The 19342-nt window shown below is 45.8% G+C and overlaps 1 protein-coding gene across 1 annotated transcript in view; it reads left to right on the top strand.

The window, feature by feature from the left end:
* Positions 1 to 597: 597 nt before the first annotated feature.
* The window catches only part of LOC306917160 (SH3 domain-binding protein 4-A-like), a gene marked incomplete at its 5' end in the record, with an annotated part of 38372 nt that continues 19627 nt past the window's right edge, over positions 598 to 19342 (top strand). The window contains 7 exons of the mRNA XM_079495293.1: positions 598 to 730; positions 2764 to 3550; positions 6242 to 6617; positions 7548 to 7715; positions 8338 to 8637; positions 11006 to 11101; positions 12686 to 12826. Of these exons, the coding sequence (XP_079351419.1) occupies positions 598 to 730; positions 2764 to 3550; positions 6242 to 6617; positions 7548 to 7715; positions 8338 to 8637; positions 11006 to 11101; positions 12686 to 12826 (2001 nt within the window). The remainder of the gene's footprint in view (positions 731 to 2763; positions 3551 to 6241; positions 6618 to 7547; positions 7716 to 8337; positions 8638 to 11005; positions 11102 to 12685; positions 12827 to 19342) is intronic.

Below are 19342 nucleotides of genomic sequence, written 5' to 3'. Positions count from 1 at the left end.
ATATTTATCTATAGTGTAGATTTTTGTCCTAACACAAACATTAAATGGCCTTGACAATGAATGGAGAATGTACGTCATATGCGCAAATCGACATGTTACGTCATGAATTGATGTACGATGCAGACAGGGACAGATTAACCCCCACGAGGGCCCCTGGGCCGGTCATATTTGCAGGGCCCCCATAGCGAGCGTGCGTGCGACATTTTAGTGTTTTTCCGTGTTTTTATCATCTTTTTAACCTAAATTTAACAAAATCAACAGCCAATGAAGGGCCCCAGGAGCCATTTTCAGGGTGCCAAACCTAGTACCTCACGGTCCAATTTCCCCAAAGGGCCCCTAAGAGCCAAGGGCCCCTGGGCCACGGCCCCACTGGCCCAATGGCGAATTTGTCCCTGGATGCAGATAAGAGCGCCCCTCACTTAAATATTTTATTTTATATATTTAAAATATATAAAAATAAAGAAAATATGAATGTGTCAAAGTCATTAAATAATAAATAACTAATGTTTTGTTTTCCTATTGCCTTTCTGTACAGACCTGATGGAGAGAACCAATCAGACGACAGAACACTGACGTGATGGTGAGCAGCCAATCAGAATGGCCGCTCATCGCATCATCAGATCCAATCAGCTGCAGCGGCAGCAGCAGCTCCTCCCCCGCTGCAGGTCGGAGGGCACGCTCGTCGACCTCCAGCCAAAGGTCAAAGGTCAGTCAGAGGTCAAACCGGCAGGTAAACGTTCAACCTCCTCATTGATAATAAACACACCTTCTCTGTCCCTGCAGGGCATATAGTAACATGGTCCTTATCTGTCCCTGCAGGGCATTATGGTAACAGGTCCTTCTCTGTCCCTGCAGGGCATATGGTAACAGGTCCTTCTCTGTCCATAATGGTAACAGGTCCTTCTCTGTCCATAATGGTAACAGGTCCTTCTCTGTCCATGCAGGGCATATAGTAACATGGTCCTTATCTGTCCCTGCAGGGCATTATGGTAACAGGTCCTTCTCTGTCCATAATGGTAACAGGTCCTTCTCTGTCCATAATGGTAACATGTCCTTCTCTGTCCATAATGGTAACAGGTCCCTTCTCTGTCCATAATGGTAACAGGTCCTTCTCTGCCCATAATGGTAACAGGTCCCTTCTCTGTCCCTGCAGGGCATATAGTAACAGGTCCTTCTCTGTCCATTATGGTAACAGGTCCTTCTCTGTCCATAATGGTAACAGGTCCTTCTCTGTCCATAATGGTAACAGGTCCTTCTCTGTCCCTGCAGGGCATATAGTAACAGGTCCTTCTCTGTCCATAATGGTAACAGCTCCTTCTCTGTCCCTGCAGGGCATATAGTAACAGGTCCTTCTCTGTCCATTATGGTAACAGGTCCTTCTCTGTCCATAATGGTAACAGGTCCTGCTCTGTCCATAATGGTAACAGGTCCTTCTCTGTCCATAATGGTAACAGGTCCTTCTCTGTCCATAATGGTAACAGCTCCTTCTCTGTCCATAATGGTAACAGGTCCTTCTCTGTCCATAATGGTAACAGGTCCTTCTCTGTCCATAATGGTAACAGGTCCCTTCTCTGTCCATAATGGTAACAGGTCCTTCTCTGCCCATAATGGTAACAGGTCCCTTCTCTGTCCCTGCAGGGCATATAGTAACAGGTCCTTCTCTGTCCCTGCAGGGCATATAGTAACAGGTCCTTCTCTGTCCATAATGGTAACATGTCCTTCTCTGTCCATAATGGTAACAGGTCCTTCTCTGTCCATAATGGTAACAGGTCCTTCTCTGTCCATAATGGTAACAGGTCCTTCTCTGTCCATAATGGTAACAGGTCCTTCTCTGTCCATAATGGTAACAGGTCCTTCTCTGTCCATAATGGTAACAGGTCCTTCTCTGTCCATAATGGTAACAGGTCCTTCTCTGTCCATAATGGTAACAGGTCCTTCTCTGTCCATAATGGTAACAGGTCCTTCTCTGTCCATAATGGTAACAGCTCCTTCTCTGTCCATAATGGTAACAGGTCCTTCTCTGTCCATAATGGTAACAGCTCCTTCTCTGTCCATAATGGTAACAGGTCCTTCTCTGTCCATAATGGTAACAGCTCCTTCTCTGTCCATAATGGTAACAGGTCCTTCTCTGTCCATAATGGTAACAGCTCCTTCTCTGTCCATAATGGTAACAGGTCCTTCTCTGTCCATAATGGTAACAGGTCCCGTCGCCCATAATCCATCTTGCCCTCGCTTGCGGCGGTTCTCGTATTCTTTATTTTGAGAACTGAGAAAAAGGTTAGAAATAAGTTTAGGGTTAGGCATATTTTTACTGGGGTTAAGTTTAGGAATAGGGTTAGGTTTAGGCATAGTTTTACTGAGGTTTAGGTTAGGAATAGGGTTAGGTTTAGGCATAGTTTTACTGAGGTTTAGGTTAGGAATAGGGTTAGGTTTAGGCATAGTTTTACTGAGGTTTAGGTTAGGAATAGGGTTAGGTTTAGGCATAGTTTTACTGAGGTTTAGGTTAGGAATAGGGTTAGGTTTAGGCATAGTTTTACTGAGGTTTAGGTTAGGAATAGGGTTAGGTTTAGGCATAGTTTTACTGAGGTTTAGGTTAGGAATAGGGTTAGGTTTAGGCATAGTTTTACTGAGGTTTAGGTTAGGAATAAGGTTAGGTTTAACCACACATGCGCAGTCTAATGGCGTTCATTAGACTGTTTAAAACACCAAAAGGGGTTCCCGCTCAGAATGGGTTAACATGATTGTGGTTGTGTTTCATTTCAGTTCCAGTTCTTCCTCCTCCCGGAGCCTTGACGTCGGACACTCCCTCCTCTGCAGGGGGGAGACAGCGGGAAGTGGCCGGAGGCAAACAGCGGGAAGTGATGGGAGGCGAGCAGGAAGTGGTGGCCATCAGGGACTACCACCCGGGCAGCTTCACCACGCTGCGCTTCAACCGAGGAGAGCACCTGTACGTCCTGGACGCGTCCGGAGAGGACTGGTGGTTCGCGCACAACAACCAAGAGATGGGATACATCCCCGCCGCCTACGTCAGCCCTCTGGAGGGCGCCGCCAAGTCCTCCCACCGCAGCGACGCTGTTACGACGCCACTAGGGGGCGGCGTCCTCAGCGAGTCCTCCTCTCACCGCAGTGACACTGTCGCGCCACTGGGGGGGCTCGCCGGCTCCTCCCACCTCAGTGACAGCGGTATGATCTGTGACAGTGCGGACAGTGATGATTGGCTGCTGGGGGAGTGGGTGGGGCTTTCCTTTAAGGACGCGCCTCCGTCGCCAAACGGGAACCCCTTTGACATGAACCCCTTTGTGAACGGAGGCATCTCATTGGACCAGAGCCGCGCGAACGGAGGCAGCTCATTGGACCAGGGTGTTGTGAACCGAGGCATCTCGTTGGACGAGAGGGTCAGGGTAGGGAGGAAATCCTCGGATCTGATCACCTTTGACCCCCTGCCCCTCCCCCACTCTGATGGTAACTGTGACTCTAATGCAGGCGTGAGCAGCGGTCCAACAGCACCCTCCTGTGGCCCCATGCAGAACAACACACAGCCTGTGCACAGGTACAGCATTTAAATATCACTATTAATGAACTTGGCCCGTGTTCGAGGGAGGGAAGCCGGGCGGGGAGGAGGGTGATAATTGTCACTGTATGTACGCCTATGGGCTGGGGGGGGGGCGGAGCCTGTCAGCAGGGAGTGCTGGGGAAGGGCAACTTTGACGATGGAGAGGGCCACTATATTTCCACACTCACTCCAGAGGGCCACATTGAATATTACTGTCATAGCAAAAATAGCCGATCTACAAGCTCAAAACGTGTCGCACCGCGGCGAGTTTTGAGATTGTAGATCAGCTATTTTTGCTATATTTGAATTGAAATGCTGAATTTTTTTTTGCTACTTTTGAATTGGAATCCTGAAAAGTAACCCTTTGTATTTAATTTAAAATGCATTTTGTTATAGTTATGTTAATTTTATGAACTAAATGCAAATACATTGGACATATAAAAAAGACAATAACCTTTTAATACTAGTAATTAGCTGAAATAAACAATATATCAATATTCGGATATTAACCGGAGGGCCGCATTAAGTGATGGTGGGGGCCGCATGTGGCCCCCGGGCCGCCAGTTGCCCATGTGTCGCAGTCCCGCCCCCTTCAATGACGACGACAGGCCCAGGAAATAATCCCCCATGCATTTTTCCCCATAGACGTTTCAAAAAGTATTTATTTAAAGAACTGTAAGCCTCGGTCAAAGAACTGTAAGCCTCGGTCAAAGAACTGTAAGCCTCGGTCAAAGAACTGTAAGCCTCGGTCAAAAAACTGTAAGCCTCGGTCAAAGAACTGTGAGACTCGGTCAAAGAACTGTGAGCCTCGGTCAAAGAACTGTAAGCCTCGGTCAAAGAACTGTGAGCCTCGGTCAAAGTATTTATTTAAAGAACTGTAAGCCTCGGTCAAAGAACTGTAAGCCTCGGTCAAAGTATTTATTTAAAGAACTGTAAGCCTCGGTCAAAGAACTGTGAGCCTCGGTCAAAGAACTGTGAGCCTCGGTCAAAGTATTTATTTAAAGAACTGTGAGCCTCGGTCAAAGAACTGTAAGCCTCGGTCAAAGAACTGTAAGCCTCGGTCAAAGAACTGTAAGCCTCGGTCAAAGAACTGAAAGCCTCGGTCAAAGAACTGTAAGCCTCGGTCAAAGAACTGAAAGCCTCGGTCAAAGAACTGTAAGCCTCGGTCAAAGAACTGTAAGCCTCGGTCAAAGAACTGTAAGCCTCGTTCAAAGAACTGTAAGCCTCAGTCAAAGAACTGTAAGCCTCGGTCAAAGAACTGTAAGGCTCGGTCAAAGAACTGTAAGCCTCGGTCAAATAACTGTAGGCCTCGGTCAAAGAACTGTAGGCCTCGGTCAAAGAACTGTAAGACTCGGTCAAAGAACTGTAAGCCTCGGTCAAAGAACTGTAAGCCTCGGTCAAAGAACTGAAAGCCTCGGTCAAAGAACTGTAAGCCTCGGTCAAAGAACTGTAAGCCTCGGTCAAAGAACTGTAAGCCTCGGTCAAAGAACTGTAAGCCTCTTGTCAAAGAACTGTAAGCCTCTTGTCAAAGAACTGTAAGCCTCGGTCAAAGAACTGTAAGCCTCGGTCAAAGAACTGTAAGCCTCGGTCAAAGAACTGTAAGCCTCGGTCAAAGAACTGTGAGCCTCGGTCAAAGAACTGTAAGCCTCGGTCAAAGAACTGTAAGCCTCGGTCAAAGAACTGTGAGCCTCGGTCAAAGAACTGTGAGCCTCGGTCAAAGCACTGTAAGCCTCGGTCAAAGAACTGAAAGCCTCGGTCAAAGAACTGTAAGACTCGGTCAAAGAACTGTGAGCCTCGGTCAAAGCCAACTCTGATCGTGACAACAAACTGAACTGGGCCGAGTGGCGCGCTACGAGCTTGTAGGTCTGCTATTTTTTTTTAAATCGAAGAACGACTGACATAGAAACATAGCTTTTTCAGAAAACTGTCAGGATGTAGAAGACATTTTTAGAATCTGATCTCAGGTCAAAATGGGTTAAAGGGGTCGGGACTGCGACGCTCTATACAGGAGAGACGAAAGCTCTACGACTCTACGTCCTCCCGGTGGGGGCTCCTCACTGGCAGGTGATCACAATTAAGGAAACGGCAGCAGTGACAACACAGAAATGTGTGGGGGGGAGGAATTAATTGGTATAACGACTAAATTGGGGCAAAAAAAGGGGGTAACGAATAAAAAAAAAGTCCTTCGTTCTGCTGCTGACCGCAACTGTCCTTCAATCTGCTGCTGACCGCAACTGTCCTTCAATCTGCTGCTGACCGCAACTGCTGTTAATTGTTTGATGTGCGGTCCGTTTATTTACTTCCAGAGAGGTCTACTTTCTATTATCTGTAATCTATTATCTAGATTATAGATTCTATAATAGTACCACAGACGAAAAACAGTCTAAGTCCAAATTTCAGACTGACCCCTCCACGAAAAGGCCTCGTTGTCCTGAACCCTTATCTATCATTTATATATTATGGATCAATAGTGTGGACTTAGACTGTTATTCGTCTGTGGTACTCATTATTGTCTCTGCCAAGGCGCAGGCGTGACCGAGACTAAGTTTTCGCCCCTGTCCGTGCGTGCGTGCGTGCGTGCGTGCGTGCGTGCGTGCGTGCGTGCGTGCGTGCGTGCGTGCGTGCGTGCGTGCGTGCGTGCGTGCGTGTGTGCGTGTGCCTGTCTAATCATTGCATCCGTCTCCGCAGGGACAGCCCCTCCTCCCTGAGGAACAAACGCTCCTTCAGCCTATCGGAGCTCTCCGTCCTCCAGGCCCAGTCCAATCCGGTGTTGCCCTCCTCCGGGTTCTTCACGGGCCTCAGCGCTCCGGCGCCGGACCAGTTCGGCTCCCGGGCCCAGTACCGCACGGCGTGGCTGAACCACCGCAAGCTGGCGCGCTCCTGTCACGACCTCTGCTCCCTGGGCCAGAACCCGGGCTGGGGGCAGACGCAGCCCGTCGAGACCCACACCGTCTGCCGCCTGGACGCCAACGGAGGCGTGGTCCAGCTGCCCGACACGCACGTCAGCGTGCACGTGCCCGCGGGGCACGTGGCGCGCGGCGACCACCAACACATAGCACTGAAGGTCAGTGTTATTGACCATAATGCAGACCGCGGCCATCTTGCCCATTAACCCATTTTGGGCGGGAACCCCTTTTGGTGTTTGTTATACTTTAGCTATTGAAAAATAGCAGATCTACAAGCTACGAGCTTGTAGGTCTGCTATTTTTGAAAACTCGTAAATGTGCCTCAAATCTTTGAATGTATATTCTTTCAGAGTGAACGTTTTTTAACTCAAATCTTTGCTTCTGCATGAGAGGTTCCTGGAACAACATATTTTCAGATGGGGGTCGGAGGCCAATTACAGATCATGTTTGGGGTCCTTGACATGAAATATTGAGCACCACTGATTTAGTTAATGGCAGGGTGGTAACTATAGCCGCAATTTACCATTGACAGCCCAGTCAAACTCGCCAACGTTGCAGCTGTACGAAAAGCTTGAATTATGCTCTTTCTATCTGTGTTTGTTTCATAAAAAATCCACTGTAGACATGTTATGAGCTACTTTCTGTCAAGAAATTCCTTATATATATTTTTCTAAGTGTTTGAGTTTGGAAGTGCTCATTGGATATCACTCAACAGCCGTGCATAATGTGGCAGGATGTTGCTTTAACGAACCCATTCTGGGTTCTCTCATGTCCTCCCATGTCCTCCCATGTCCTCCCATGTCCTCTCATGTCCTCCCATGTCCTCCCATGTCCTCTCATGTCCTCATGTCCTCCCATGTCCTCTCATGTCCTCTCATGTCCTCTCATGTCCTCCCATGTCCTCTCATGTCCTCTCATGTCCTCTCATGTCCTCTCCTCTCATGTCCTCTCATGTCCTCTAATGTCCTCTCATGTCCTCCCATGTCCTCTCATGTCCTCTCCTCTCATGTCCTCTCATGTCCTCTAATGTCCTCTCATGTCCTCTCATGTCCTCTCATGTCCTCTCATGTCCTCCGTCCTCCTCTCAGGCCCTGTTGGAGCCTCCAGTGGAGCTCAACACCGACCTGGTCAGCTCCGTCAGTCCCGTTCTGGAGATCAAGCTGTCCAACATGGACACCAACACCTTCATCACTCTGGAGATGAAGGTCAACGTCGCCCTGAAGAGGGACGCGCCCGACGGCGGCTGCAGCGCCGAGGTGGGTGAGAGGACGCCGGTGGTGTTTTTGGCAGCAAATTAAAATTTTAGTTTTAGTCATAGTCGAATAGTTTTCATTTAGTTCACATTTTAGTCACCTGGAATGTTTTAGCGTTACTAGTCTAGTGTTAGTCGACTAAATATCATAAGATTTTAGTCGACTAAATCTACAGGTGATTTAGTCGACTAAAATGTATTTTGGCGGGCCTTGATGCCGCCGTAATGACATTTGCTGAAAATAGCAGATCTACAAGCTCACAACGCGTCGCGCTGCGACGCGTTGTGAGCTTGTAGATCTGCTTGTAGATCTGCTATTTCTGCTATTTCAGCATGCAACTAAGTGTAGAATTACTTATACTGGAACTCTTGTCCACTAGTCCCTTCCTAACATTTTAGTCTAGTTTTTATTTGTTGAGAAAATTGTCAGTATATTTAGTCATAGTTTTAGTCGTCATAGCTTAGTTTTCATTTAGTTTACATTTAGTTTTCGTCAGTGAAAAAAAAGGTAGTCGACGAACACTTTTCGTCTCAGTTTTAGTCGACGAAATCAACTGGTCTATAGGCAACCACACTAATAATAATCATAATCATAATCATAAATCATCATCATGATTCTTCTCCAGGTGATGTGTGTGCGCAGCAACAGCAGGGAGGGTCCGTACGCTCCCATCCCCAACGCGTACGTCTACAAGGACACGGTCCAGGCCCGTCTGGACCGGCCGGAGCCCTGCACCTACGTGGCGCTGGTGGTCCGGCTGGTCCCTGCAGCGGGCCGGACCCAGCGGTACCACTCGGTGTGGGACCACATCCAGAAGACGGTCACCCTGGGGCTCTACGGCCCCAAGCACATACACCCCTCCTTCAAGGCTGTGGCGGCCATGTTCGCACACGACTGCGCCCCCAAAACCCTTCTGGTCAACGAGGTATGTACTGTATGTCAGTGGTCCGGGGACCCCCAGGGGTACCTGAGGGAGTTCCAGGGGGTCCCCAGCTAAATGATAGTTAGGAACCAAATGGACCATTATGGGTGTGTAACTCAGAGAGTGTACAAACGGAGCCAAATGGACCCTAACGGGTCCATTTGGTTCCGTTTGTACACTCTCTGAGTTAAATTAACATTGATTTTACAATATAAATTTGGGGTCACAGAGATAGAAATGCCATTAAATGGGGGGTCCGTAGCCTAATGCATGTCAAACTGGGGGGTCCTTGAAATTAAACGGGTTGAGAATCACTGCTAGATCCGTAAAAATCTTCTCTTATGGGGGTGTCTCTGGCATATCTCTTCAAATGGGGGTCCGCGGGATAATTAGTGTCAATTTGGGGGTCCTTGACATGAAAAGGTTTGGGAACCACTGCTGTATGTGGTGCATAATTATCACCAGTATGACATTCTACCAGGTCGGGGGGGGGGGGAAGTAATGGTGAGCTTGTAGTTTATTACAGTGATTATCAACCAGTGGTCTGAGGACCACTTTGATGGGGTTCCAGGTGGTCCCCAGCTAAATGATGGCGTTGGAAACCAAATGGACCCTTAGTAATTACTATAGAATCTATAGTATAGATATTTAACCCATTTAGGCCTGACGTCGAAATAAAAAAAAAGCATTTTCACGATTTTTCAAAAATAGCAGACCTACAAGCTCGTAGCACGCCACTCGGTGGCGCGCTACGAGCTTGTAGATCCGCTATTTTTCAATAGCTAAAGTATAACATAATGCTTAGTTAAAGGACAGCGTAAAATGAAGCCTTGTGGGTCCATTTGGTTTCATATTACACTCTCAAGAAGAGTTAAATTATTATTAAACATCTCCATTACTTCATTTACAATATGTCTACACATACAGTATTAGAGAATGCAATTTTTTTATTTTTGTATCAACGTTTGCCAGGTTATCTCTCCTATGGTACCAACATCAATACAGCATGGAATTACTGTATTTTAAGTCTTGGGTCTGAGAGGCTAAATCTCAACAAAATGGTCTGTGGCTCAAATACATAATGCAGTGGTTCCCAAAGTGGGGTCCGGGGACCCCCAGGGGTACTTGAGGGAGTTCCAGGGGGTCCCCAGCTAAATGATCATTTGGAGCCAAATGGACCCTTATGGGTCTGTAACTCAGAGAGTGTACAAATGGAACCAAATGGACCCTAACGGGTCCATTTGGTTCCATTTATACACTCTCAGAGTTAAATTAGCATTGATTTTACAATATAAATTGGGGGTCCCAGAGATAGAAATACCATTAAATGGGAGTCCGTAGCCTAATGCATGTCAAACTGGGGGGTCCTTGAAATTAAACAGGTTGAAAACCACTGCTAGAGACATACAAATCTTCTCTTATGGGGGTCCCTGGCATATAATAATAATAATAATAATAATGGATTTTATTTATAATGCACTTTACATTCCTCAGAATCTCAAAGTGCTACAGTAGGCATAATATATGAAACAATAGGTAAAAGCAGAAAAAAAACATTACATGATTAAAAGCAGGAAACAAAAAACAACAGTTAATGAACATGAGGTCAGAGAATAAAATCAGTGGGTTTGGGGGAAGGCCTTATTAAAAAGGTAGGTCTTTAGTCCTCTCTTGAAGCAGTCGATTGACTGTGGCACTCTCAAGTGTGGGGGGAGAGCATTCCACAGTTCAGGGGCAGCTGTGCAGAAGGCCCTGTCACCCATGGGGTGAAATGGGGGGTCTGCGGGGCTAATTGTGACTAAATTTGACTGAGGGACTGCCATTGGAATTTTTTGAATTTTAGTTTTTTCCTTCTATATGAAAGCAGGGAATCATAGCTTCAAATTGACATATTGGTTGTTCAGTTTGACCCACCAGTTTTGGAGATATGGCTTATAGAGTAATGTCTTGCAGAAAACAGCGAGTTGAGAAAACAGGCTTGAAAGGTTCACTTCTGTGGTCTCTAACATTACACCTATAGCTACATGTTTAAGCATTTATTTCATATTTACATGTCGATTTCAGCTCTGACACTTATTTCAGACATGCTCTAGTATGTGAAGAGTCTGCCTGTGCTATAAACTCATTTAAAAAAAAAAAAAAAAAAAAGAAAGTTTTCTCCTCTGGTGAAAAACTGGAATTTGCGCGATGGCAGTCTCTCAGTCAAATCTGGTCACAATTAGTGTCAATTTGGGGGTCCTTGACATGAAAACGTTCGGGAACCCCTGACCTAATGGGATTTTGTGATATGAAAAGGGTTGAAAACCACTGGTTTATTATTGAATCCAAGTCATCGAGTCTTGATTTGTGTGATTTTTGTGTGATTCTTCAGGTGGGAGGAGCAGGACAGGCCGGCTCCGCCCCTCCGGTGGTGCTGCACCTGTGGGGGAAGCACCAGTTTGTGCTGGCGTCCCCCCAAGACCTGCAGGTGGGCAGTGGTGGAAAGTAACTAAGTACATTTACTTAAAGGAGCATTCAGTGATTTGACTTAATTCAAATATCACTTATTTTTTATTTTTTTCTGGATAATCCTCCCTACTATAGAGTGTGCTGACCATATAAGGAGTTCCTCCCTGTCCCCAGTGAGCCCCTGGGGTAAAAAAACCTTGGTTTCAGTTTTGGTGGCGGGTGGCAAAACCGTCATCCAATCAGGATGAGAGGGGCCTTCCTCCAATCATGATCGAGTGGGGGCGGGCCTTGGTGCACATGCTGTTGGCCTGTTGCACTTCCCCCCACTGTAGAGCGTGCATGTGCACATTTTGTTACCGGGGCGGACTGGGTGGTTTTCCAAATCACCCAAATCAATGAATGCTCCTTTAAGTACTGTACTTAAGCCTGACGTCGAAATAAAAACAACGTTCGCTCTGAAAGAATATATATTCAAAGATATGTGCCGCATTTTTACGATTTTTCAAAAATAGCAGACCTACAAGCTTGTAGCGCTATGAGCTTGTAGATCTGCTATTTTTCAATAGCTAAAGTGTAACAAAATGGTTAGTTAAAACATCAAAAAGGTGTTCCCGCCCAGAATAGGTTAAGTAAAAGTTTGAGGTATTTGTCCTTTTACTTGAGTATTTCTAATTCCCAATACTTTTACTTCTACTTTGATTATTATTACAAAACATACATGAAAGCACTTTAGCCCTGGCTATATTCTTTTCGGCCATTTGAAAATAGACGATCTACAAGCTCACAATGTGTCGTATCTGCTATTTTCAAAACATTTTTATACGTTTGGAAACTTGAAATGGGACATTCTGCATAGTGAGTACTTTCTTTTGTACTTTTAAGTACATTTTTATGCCAATACCTTTGAACTTTTCTTTTGCTTAAGTACATTTTGAATTCCGGACTTTAACTTGTAACGGAGTAGGGCTGAGCTCACACCTTTCATGCAATTCTCTGTGCTCGTTGGGTGTTGTGTCATGGCCGCCCAGCGGCCCAATGCATTTCCAATGGAGGTCACATGGTTTGACCCAACATTGTGTTGTGTGAGGGGGAGGGGCGCAGTCGTCCGCCCCTCCCCCTCACACAACACAATGTTGGGTCAAACCATGTGACCTCCATTGGAAATACATTGGGCGGCCATGACACAACACAAAATGCATCCAACGAGCACAGAACATTGCATTAACCGTGTGAGTGCACCCTAAGGGTGCACTCACACGGTTAATGCAATTCTCTGTGCTCGTTGGGTGTTGTGTCATGGCCGCCCAGCGGCCCAATGCATTTCCAATGGAGGTCACATGGTTTGACCCAACATTGTGTTGTGTGAGGGGGAGGGGAGCAGCGAATGCGCCCCTCCCCCTCACACAACACAATGTTGGGTCAAACCATGTGACCTCCATTGGAAATACATTGGGCGGCCATGACACAACACAACATGCATCCAACGAGCATCCAACGAGCACGAGAATTGCATGAAAGGTGTGAGCTCAGCCTTAGTCTACATTGCAGTATTAATACTTTTACTTATAAGTAAAACATCTGAGTACTTTTCCCACCACTGCAGGTGGGCTTGTACTCCAACATGTCCCAGTATGAGGTCCAGGCAGGCGACGGGGGTCCCGGGGACGGGGGTCCCAGCGACGGGGGTCCGGGCGAGGAGGGGCGTTCCAGGCTGATCAGGGGGTTCCAGCTTAAACTGGGGAAGGTGAGTCGGTCTCTGTTAGATTTTATTCATATTTCATAAAAGTTTGGCACTCTTTGCAAAGAACATATTCACACATGGTTCAGATGCAGGTGTGTTAGACCATGGGTTCCCAAAGTGGGGTCCGGGGACCCCTAGGGGTACTTGAGGGGTACCTAGCACAATTAGGCTGAGCTCACACCTTTCATGCAATTCTGTGCTCGTTGGATGCTCGTTGGATGCATGTTGTGTTGTGTCATGGCCGCCCAATGTATTTCCAATGGAGGTCACATGGTTTGACCCAACATTGTGTTGTGTGAGGGGGAGGGGTTGTGATGGGATTATTAATACTCATAAACAGAGACTTTAAGAAATAATCGAGGTAGAGAGTGGACTGAAACAATGTACACGTTTATTACAAGGAGTGGTCTGTACCAGCCCAGGGAGGTGCATGGATGCAAGCCTCCAGACCTGTTCAAATGAGTCTCTCTTATACAAAATGAAGAAGCACAAATACATTGGAGGTGTGGTCAGTGGACAAGACTAAACATGGGTCTTGAGTAAGAATAGGTCATCTTGACAGACAATCAACAGGTGGAAGCCTTGCTCCAGGCAGTGTAGTATTTTCTGCCACTACATTCCACCATTTCAAATATGTAAATTAAATGTCTCATATTAATTTATACCAAGGAACATGAGATACTATACTGTCTGCAAATTTACTACAAAAAGATGACTTATATATGGACTATCTCCTAGAGTAAGAAAGGTTTACATTTAAGTGTATTCAATGTCCACCCACATGATAATTTTCTTTTTATTACACACAACTTCTGATGGCTGGTAGGGGCGAAAACCCTTTTCCTTCTTATTGGGAAATTCCAACCTACGACCCTCGATTTGTCTTGAGCGATCACTCATAAGCCAGCATCAGGTGTAGTCTTTTTTCGTGGTTTTCTCCTCCACGCAAATGTTCTCCTCTCCTTATGTTTCTGTCACAAGTTGTGGCATGGCATTTTAGTCTTTTTTCCCCATGGTGGGCCCAGTATTTCGTCTTTATCCGGCTCCCATCGCTGTCACTGGGGGGTGACTGCGGGGATGGAATGCGTGTGGGCCTTGTAGGGACGTCTGGAGTCTCTGGACGGACATGATGATGTGGCTTGGCTCTCATTGGTGTCACTGGCCCATGTGACATATTTATATGTCTGTCAGGTTTTCTTAGAGGGAGAACAACTTGCAGGTAATTTTGTTCACTTGAATTATTTCCACCGTGGTTAAAAAGGTGGTTATACAAAATTCATTTCAATATTATTATTATTATTATTATTATTTTACATTAATTGTCTTCAGCTTCAGCTTGTTATGTAGACAGCTCTAGAATTGCACTTTATGTAGTCATAGCACTTTATAGTACACATGTATAATATATTATATAGTATAGTATGTATAGTTTACATAGATACTCCAATGTTACGTTCTTAGTTTACGCATGATTCATGATAACTACTTTTTATACATGTGATGTATGCCATGCTTTTTGTTATTGCTTAATGTAAGTCGCTCTGGATTAAGAGCGTCTGCTAAATGCCTAAATTGTAATTCATATAACACTAGACTGACGTCACTGTATGTGTGTACATTTACCCATCATACAAACCCAAATCCTTTCAGTGCTTTCTCTGGTTGTCTTCATTTGTTTGTTTGTTTTTCCCTTGTTCAAACACATCTCCTGATATGTTTCTCTTAATTTATTGGATTTCAGAGCTGGAAAAAAAACAAAACAACACACTACCCCTATTCTAAAACATTTGTTCTATACTTTTCCCCAGATGATAATACATAATTAGGAATTTATTAAGATCTATCTTGATCACAGTTGATCACAATCTTTCACAGTCTGATTTATGGTTAACTCCCTCTCTTATGGTTATTAGCTACATTGACAGGTTACACATTATTGCATCTTTACACTGTATTTCATCACTACTAGTATCCTCCTGTCAATATAAATATTTCAATAATGTATGAGATCGTGTGGGAGTTCTTACCTTGTCGATGCAATGTCTATAGATACTCATTTTTCCCTTTGTCCTTCCTCCTGTAATTGCATTGTATCACAACACTCTTCCTAGACGAGTTATTCTAAGTTTTTAGTGAGTTAGTCAATATCGCCATATTAACCATGCCATGCACACTGGGAAAGGAAGATATTCATTAAATTGTCAACACATTTAGACCATCTCATTGATTCACCATCCAGTCCTGGAAAGTAGGAAAGAACAATTTTCATTAGAATTACTTCACCTAAAAATAACACTGTTGTACACAGTGATACCTTAAAACATTTTACTTACTTATAGGCCTACTCGATAAACATCACATTCCACACATACCCGGGCCATTCATTCTCCACACTTGCCACTGCGTAGGTCTTCATTCTACTTCGCTCCATATCACACCAAATCTGTGTAGTGGCCTAACCCATAGGTCGCCACTTGACCCCCGGCTGGGCCCCACCTGTCTGCGCTTTTAACAAGTCATTGAAAGCGGGGTTGTCTAGTGGCACACCACAGTGCTTCTGAAAGCAGTTCTCCAGTCTATTCCTGTAGGTGTCACAGGTTTCATCAGGCCATTGCTTAGTGCTGTGAATTTTTTTTCCAATCAGTGGGTACTGGAAATGCTGCTTTGATGCTGTCAAAAAGACCACCGTGATTCAGCAGCTGTCCAGTGACAATGTGATTTTGTGCTCCATTCACATCAAAATGTTCCCTGAGATGTAGCCATTTTAATCCAAAGACTTTGCGAAATACAGATTCGAGCATTCTTGCCGATGGCTCATACATCTCAATCAAGTCTAACACAGCTGCACACCAGCGCTCCACGTTGACTTTGTGGTCTGGAAGGTCCTTCATGATGTCTTTCAGTTCATCAGGTGTCCCGCGTCGCTGCACATGTACTGTTGAAGAATATGTGTCTATTTCTGAGTGCTGTGCCCCAGTCCCCCGATGAGGATGAGGTTCTGGATATGGAATGAATGGAAATAGCTTCCTTGGACAAAGTCTCTGTGACACCTGCTCCCCCCTGTCCTTGATTGTTTTGTGACACCTGCTCCCCCCTGTCCTTGATTGTTTTTGAGGGGTTCAGGTTGTTCATGGTTGTTGCTGTTGTCTGCGGGCTGTTCCTTGGGTGTAGTAACAGTCAGTTGTGTGTCTCCGCTGTGGTTTTGCAGTATTTTATAAATATTTAAATATAGTGTAGTACTTGAGTGAAAAAACTTCCCCATGTGTAGTCTAGTCTCCCCTGTACCTGTATCTGACTTACTGCTATTACTACTGGTTTGAGTGGAACCAACTCTTCACAAGCAGTACGTGTTCTGTTACTGTAAACAGCAAAATAGGCGACATGAGGCCAGGTCCTTTGAAATAACATTAATTTACTCATCAGATCTTTCAGACAAATGTGGGCCCGCAATTCTACTCGGTGTGGTATCCTGGGATAATGGTTTAGCCCATATAATGGTTTAGCCCGGACTCATGTTAATGACGTCAGATACGGTGCCCGCCAGTTTTCATGTATGTAACCTAAAGAGTGGAAGTAAACAAGAGAACCTTCAGCTACATTGTCATCGTGTGGACATTCATTATTTGTTCTGCTAGACACTAGGAGTGACGGCAGAACAGAAACATTACATGGTGTCAGAATTTTAAGCTTATTTTTTTTTCTCGACCGAAGAAAAAAAGAGAAGAGAATGGAAAGTTCGGGCGTTCCGATGCCGAGAATGGACTGGGACTCGTCCAACCTACCCGATGCATGGAGAAAGTTTCGCCAGCATGTGGAGTTAATGTTTTCGGGACCTTTGTCTGCAAAAGCAGAGGAGGCGAAATGCAGCTACCTACTCCTGTGGATAGGAGAGAAGGGCAGAGACGTCTTCAATACGTGGACTCTGTCGGCAGACGAAAGGAAGGTACTGAAGACGTACTATGACGGTTTTGAAGCCTATGTTATACCCAAAGCTAACCCCATTTTTGCACGTTATAAGTTCCACGAAAGGATGCAAGGCGACAGTGAGAACTTTGATCAGTTTGTAACTGAGCTTAAGCTGCTAGTGAAGGACTGTAATTACGATAAAAGTGACGAAATGGTCAGAGACAAAATCGTGTTTGCCACTAACTCAGTAAGAGTGAGGGAAAAGCTACTATGCTACGGTCCAGATTTGACGCTGGAGAAGACGATCGACATTGCAAGATCACATGAAGTTTCACAGCAACAACTAAAAACAATGGAGTGTGCGACTGTGAGTGGAGCTAATCAGTCTGTCCACGCAGTTAGCAGCAGGAGACCATTCAAACCGGACCAAGCACGTTATGGTCGCAAAGCAGTAAGCAAGGCTGGCGTCATGCAGGAGGACTGTGGAGCATGCGGGAGAGAGCACAGCCGTGCTGAGGAATGTCCAGCTAAGGGACGTCAATGTAACAACTGCAACAAATTCAACCACTTTGCCAGGATGTGCAGGTCAGCACCACAGCGACGTCAGATCAAGCCACAGGCAAAGAGGATGCATGCTATATCTGACACTGGTGAGCAGCAAAGTGATGATGAACTGTACATTGACACTATAACAAAACAGCATGCAAACACAGACAAAGAACAAGCCTTTGCAGAATTACAAATTGGAAAACAGAGGCACAAGCTAAACTTCAAAATTGACACAGGTGCCCAGGCTAATGTAATACCAGCAAACACATTCCATGAGCTATTTGGAAATGTAGTATTAAGCCCACAAGCCAGCAAGCTCTCAGGCTATGGTGGGCATGTGCTTACTGTAAAAGGGGCCTGCAGGCTAACATGCAGATATAAAGAGAAGACAGTCATGCTTGACTTTGATATAATTGATGCCAACGCTCCACCTGTGTTGGGCATGAGAGCATGTCTAGACCTGAATTTGGTCAAAATAATCCATACGGTCGATGCACAGCCCAAACCACACATGAACATCATGGATGAATATGCAGATGTGTTTGAAGGCATTGGACTGTTTCCCGGTGAGTGTACCATTCACCTCAAACCTGACGCAACACCAGTGGTGTGCCCACCTCGCCGCATACCATACGCCCTACGTAGTCGGCTCAAAGATGAACTGGATGAAATGGAGAAAATGGACATTATCCAGAAGGTCACTGTGCCAACAGACTGGGTTAATGCACTGGTGGTTGTAGAAAAGCCCAAAACGGGAAAGCTTAGGATTTGTCTAGATCCCCGCCCCCTGAACAAAGCCATCCAGAGACCCTACTACCCGCTCCCTACTCTAGATGACATTACCCCAAAATTAGCGGGTGCACAGTATTTCAGTGTGCTAGACGCCAGGTCTGGGTACTGGACAATAAAACTCAGCCATGAGTCATCCGTTCTCACCACGTTCAACACCATCTATGGCAGATATAGGTTCAATAGACTCCCATTTGGAATCATATCTGCACAAGATGAGTTCCAGAGACGGGTGGATGAGGCCTACGAGGGACTCCCGGGCGTCGCCGCCATTGTCGATGACATCATTGTGTATGGCCGCACGAAAGAGGAGCACGATGCCAGCCTGCGTGCCATGCTAGAGAGAACCAGACAGATAGGAGTAAAACTGAACAAGGACAAGAGCACCATCTGTGTGACAGAGGTGAACTACTTTGGACACACACTGACACGAGAAGGTGTCAGACCTGACCCCAACAAGGTTTCGGCGATCAAGGACATGGCCGCGCCACGGAGTAAAGCAGAGCTGGAGACAATATTGGGCATGGTCACGTACTTGTCAAAATTTGCCCCCAGACTCTCAGAGGCAACAGCCCCGCTCCGTCAACTGTTGAAAGAGAGCAGTGAATTTGTATGGGACTCGAACCATGATGTTGCGTTCCAACAAGTGAAAAGCATCTTAACACAAGAGCCAGGTCCAGTACTTGCCTACTTTGACCACACAAAGGATGTGAAACTGCAGGTCGATGCCTCCAAATATGGATTGGGAGCAGTCCTACTGCAGCAAGAGAAACCAGTCGCATACGCATCCAGAGCACTGAATGAGACTGAAGTCAATTATGCTCAGATCGAAAAGGAGCTATACGCCGTGCTCTTTGGATGTAAGCGATTCCACCAATACCTGTACGGACGTCAGGTGATCGTCGAGTCAGACCACAAGCCACTGGAGACAATTATGCGCAAACCCCTTGCAGCGGCACCGCCAAGGCTCCAACGCATGATACTTCAGTTGCAAAGATACAGCATTAACATTGTTCACAAGCCTGGAAAGCAGATTCCAGTAGCAGACACACTATCTAGGAAGCCGCTAGTGTGCCGTGATGACTCACTGAGTGATGGCATGGACTCACAAATACACTCAGTTGTAAGCAGTGCTCCTGTGAGCGACCGGAAAATGGAAGACATCAGAACTGCTACAGCCAAAGACGAGCAACTCTCAGCCTTGAAGAAGATTATCCAATCAGGGTGGCCGGACACTGCAAAACAATGCCCCCCTGCCATCACTGAATATTGGAA

This window comes from Electrona antarctica, assembly GCF_951216825.1.
Source record: "Electrona antarctica genome assembly, chromosome: 24".
Taxonomy (NCBI): domain Eukaryota; kingdom Metazoa; phylum Chordata; class Actinopteri; order Myctophiformes; family Myctophidae; genus Electrona; species Electrona antarctica.
This window is presented reverse-complemented; position numbering and strand designations above follow the sequence as displayed.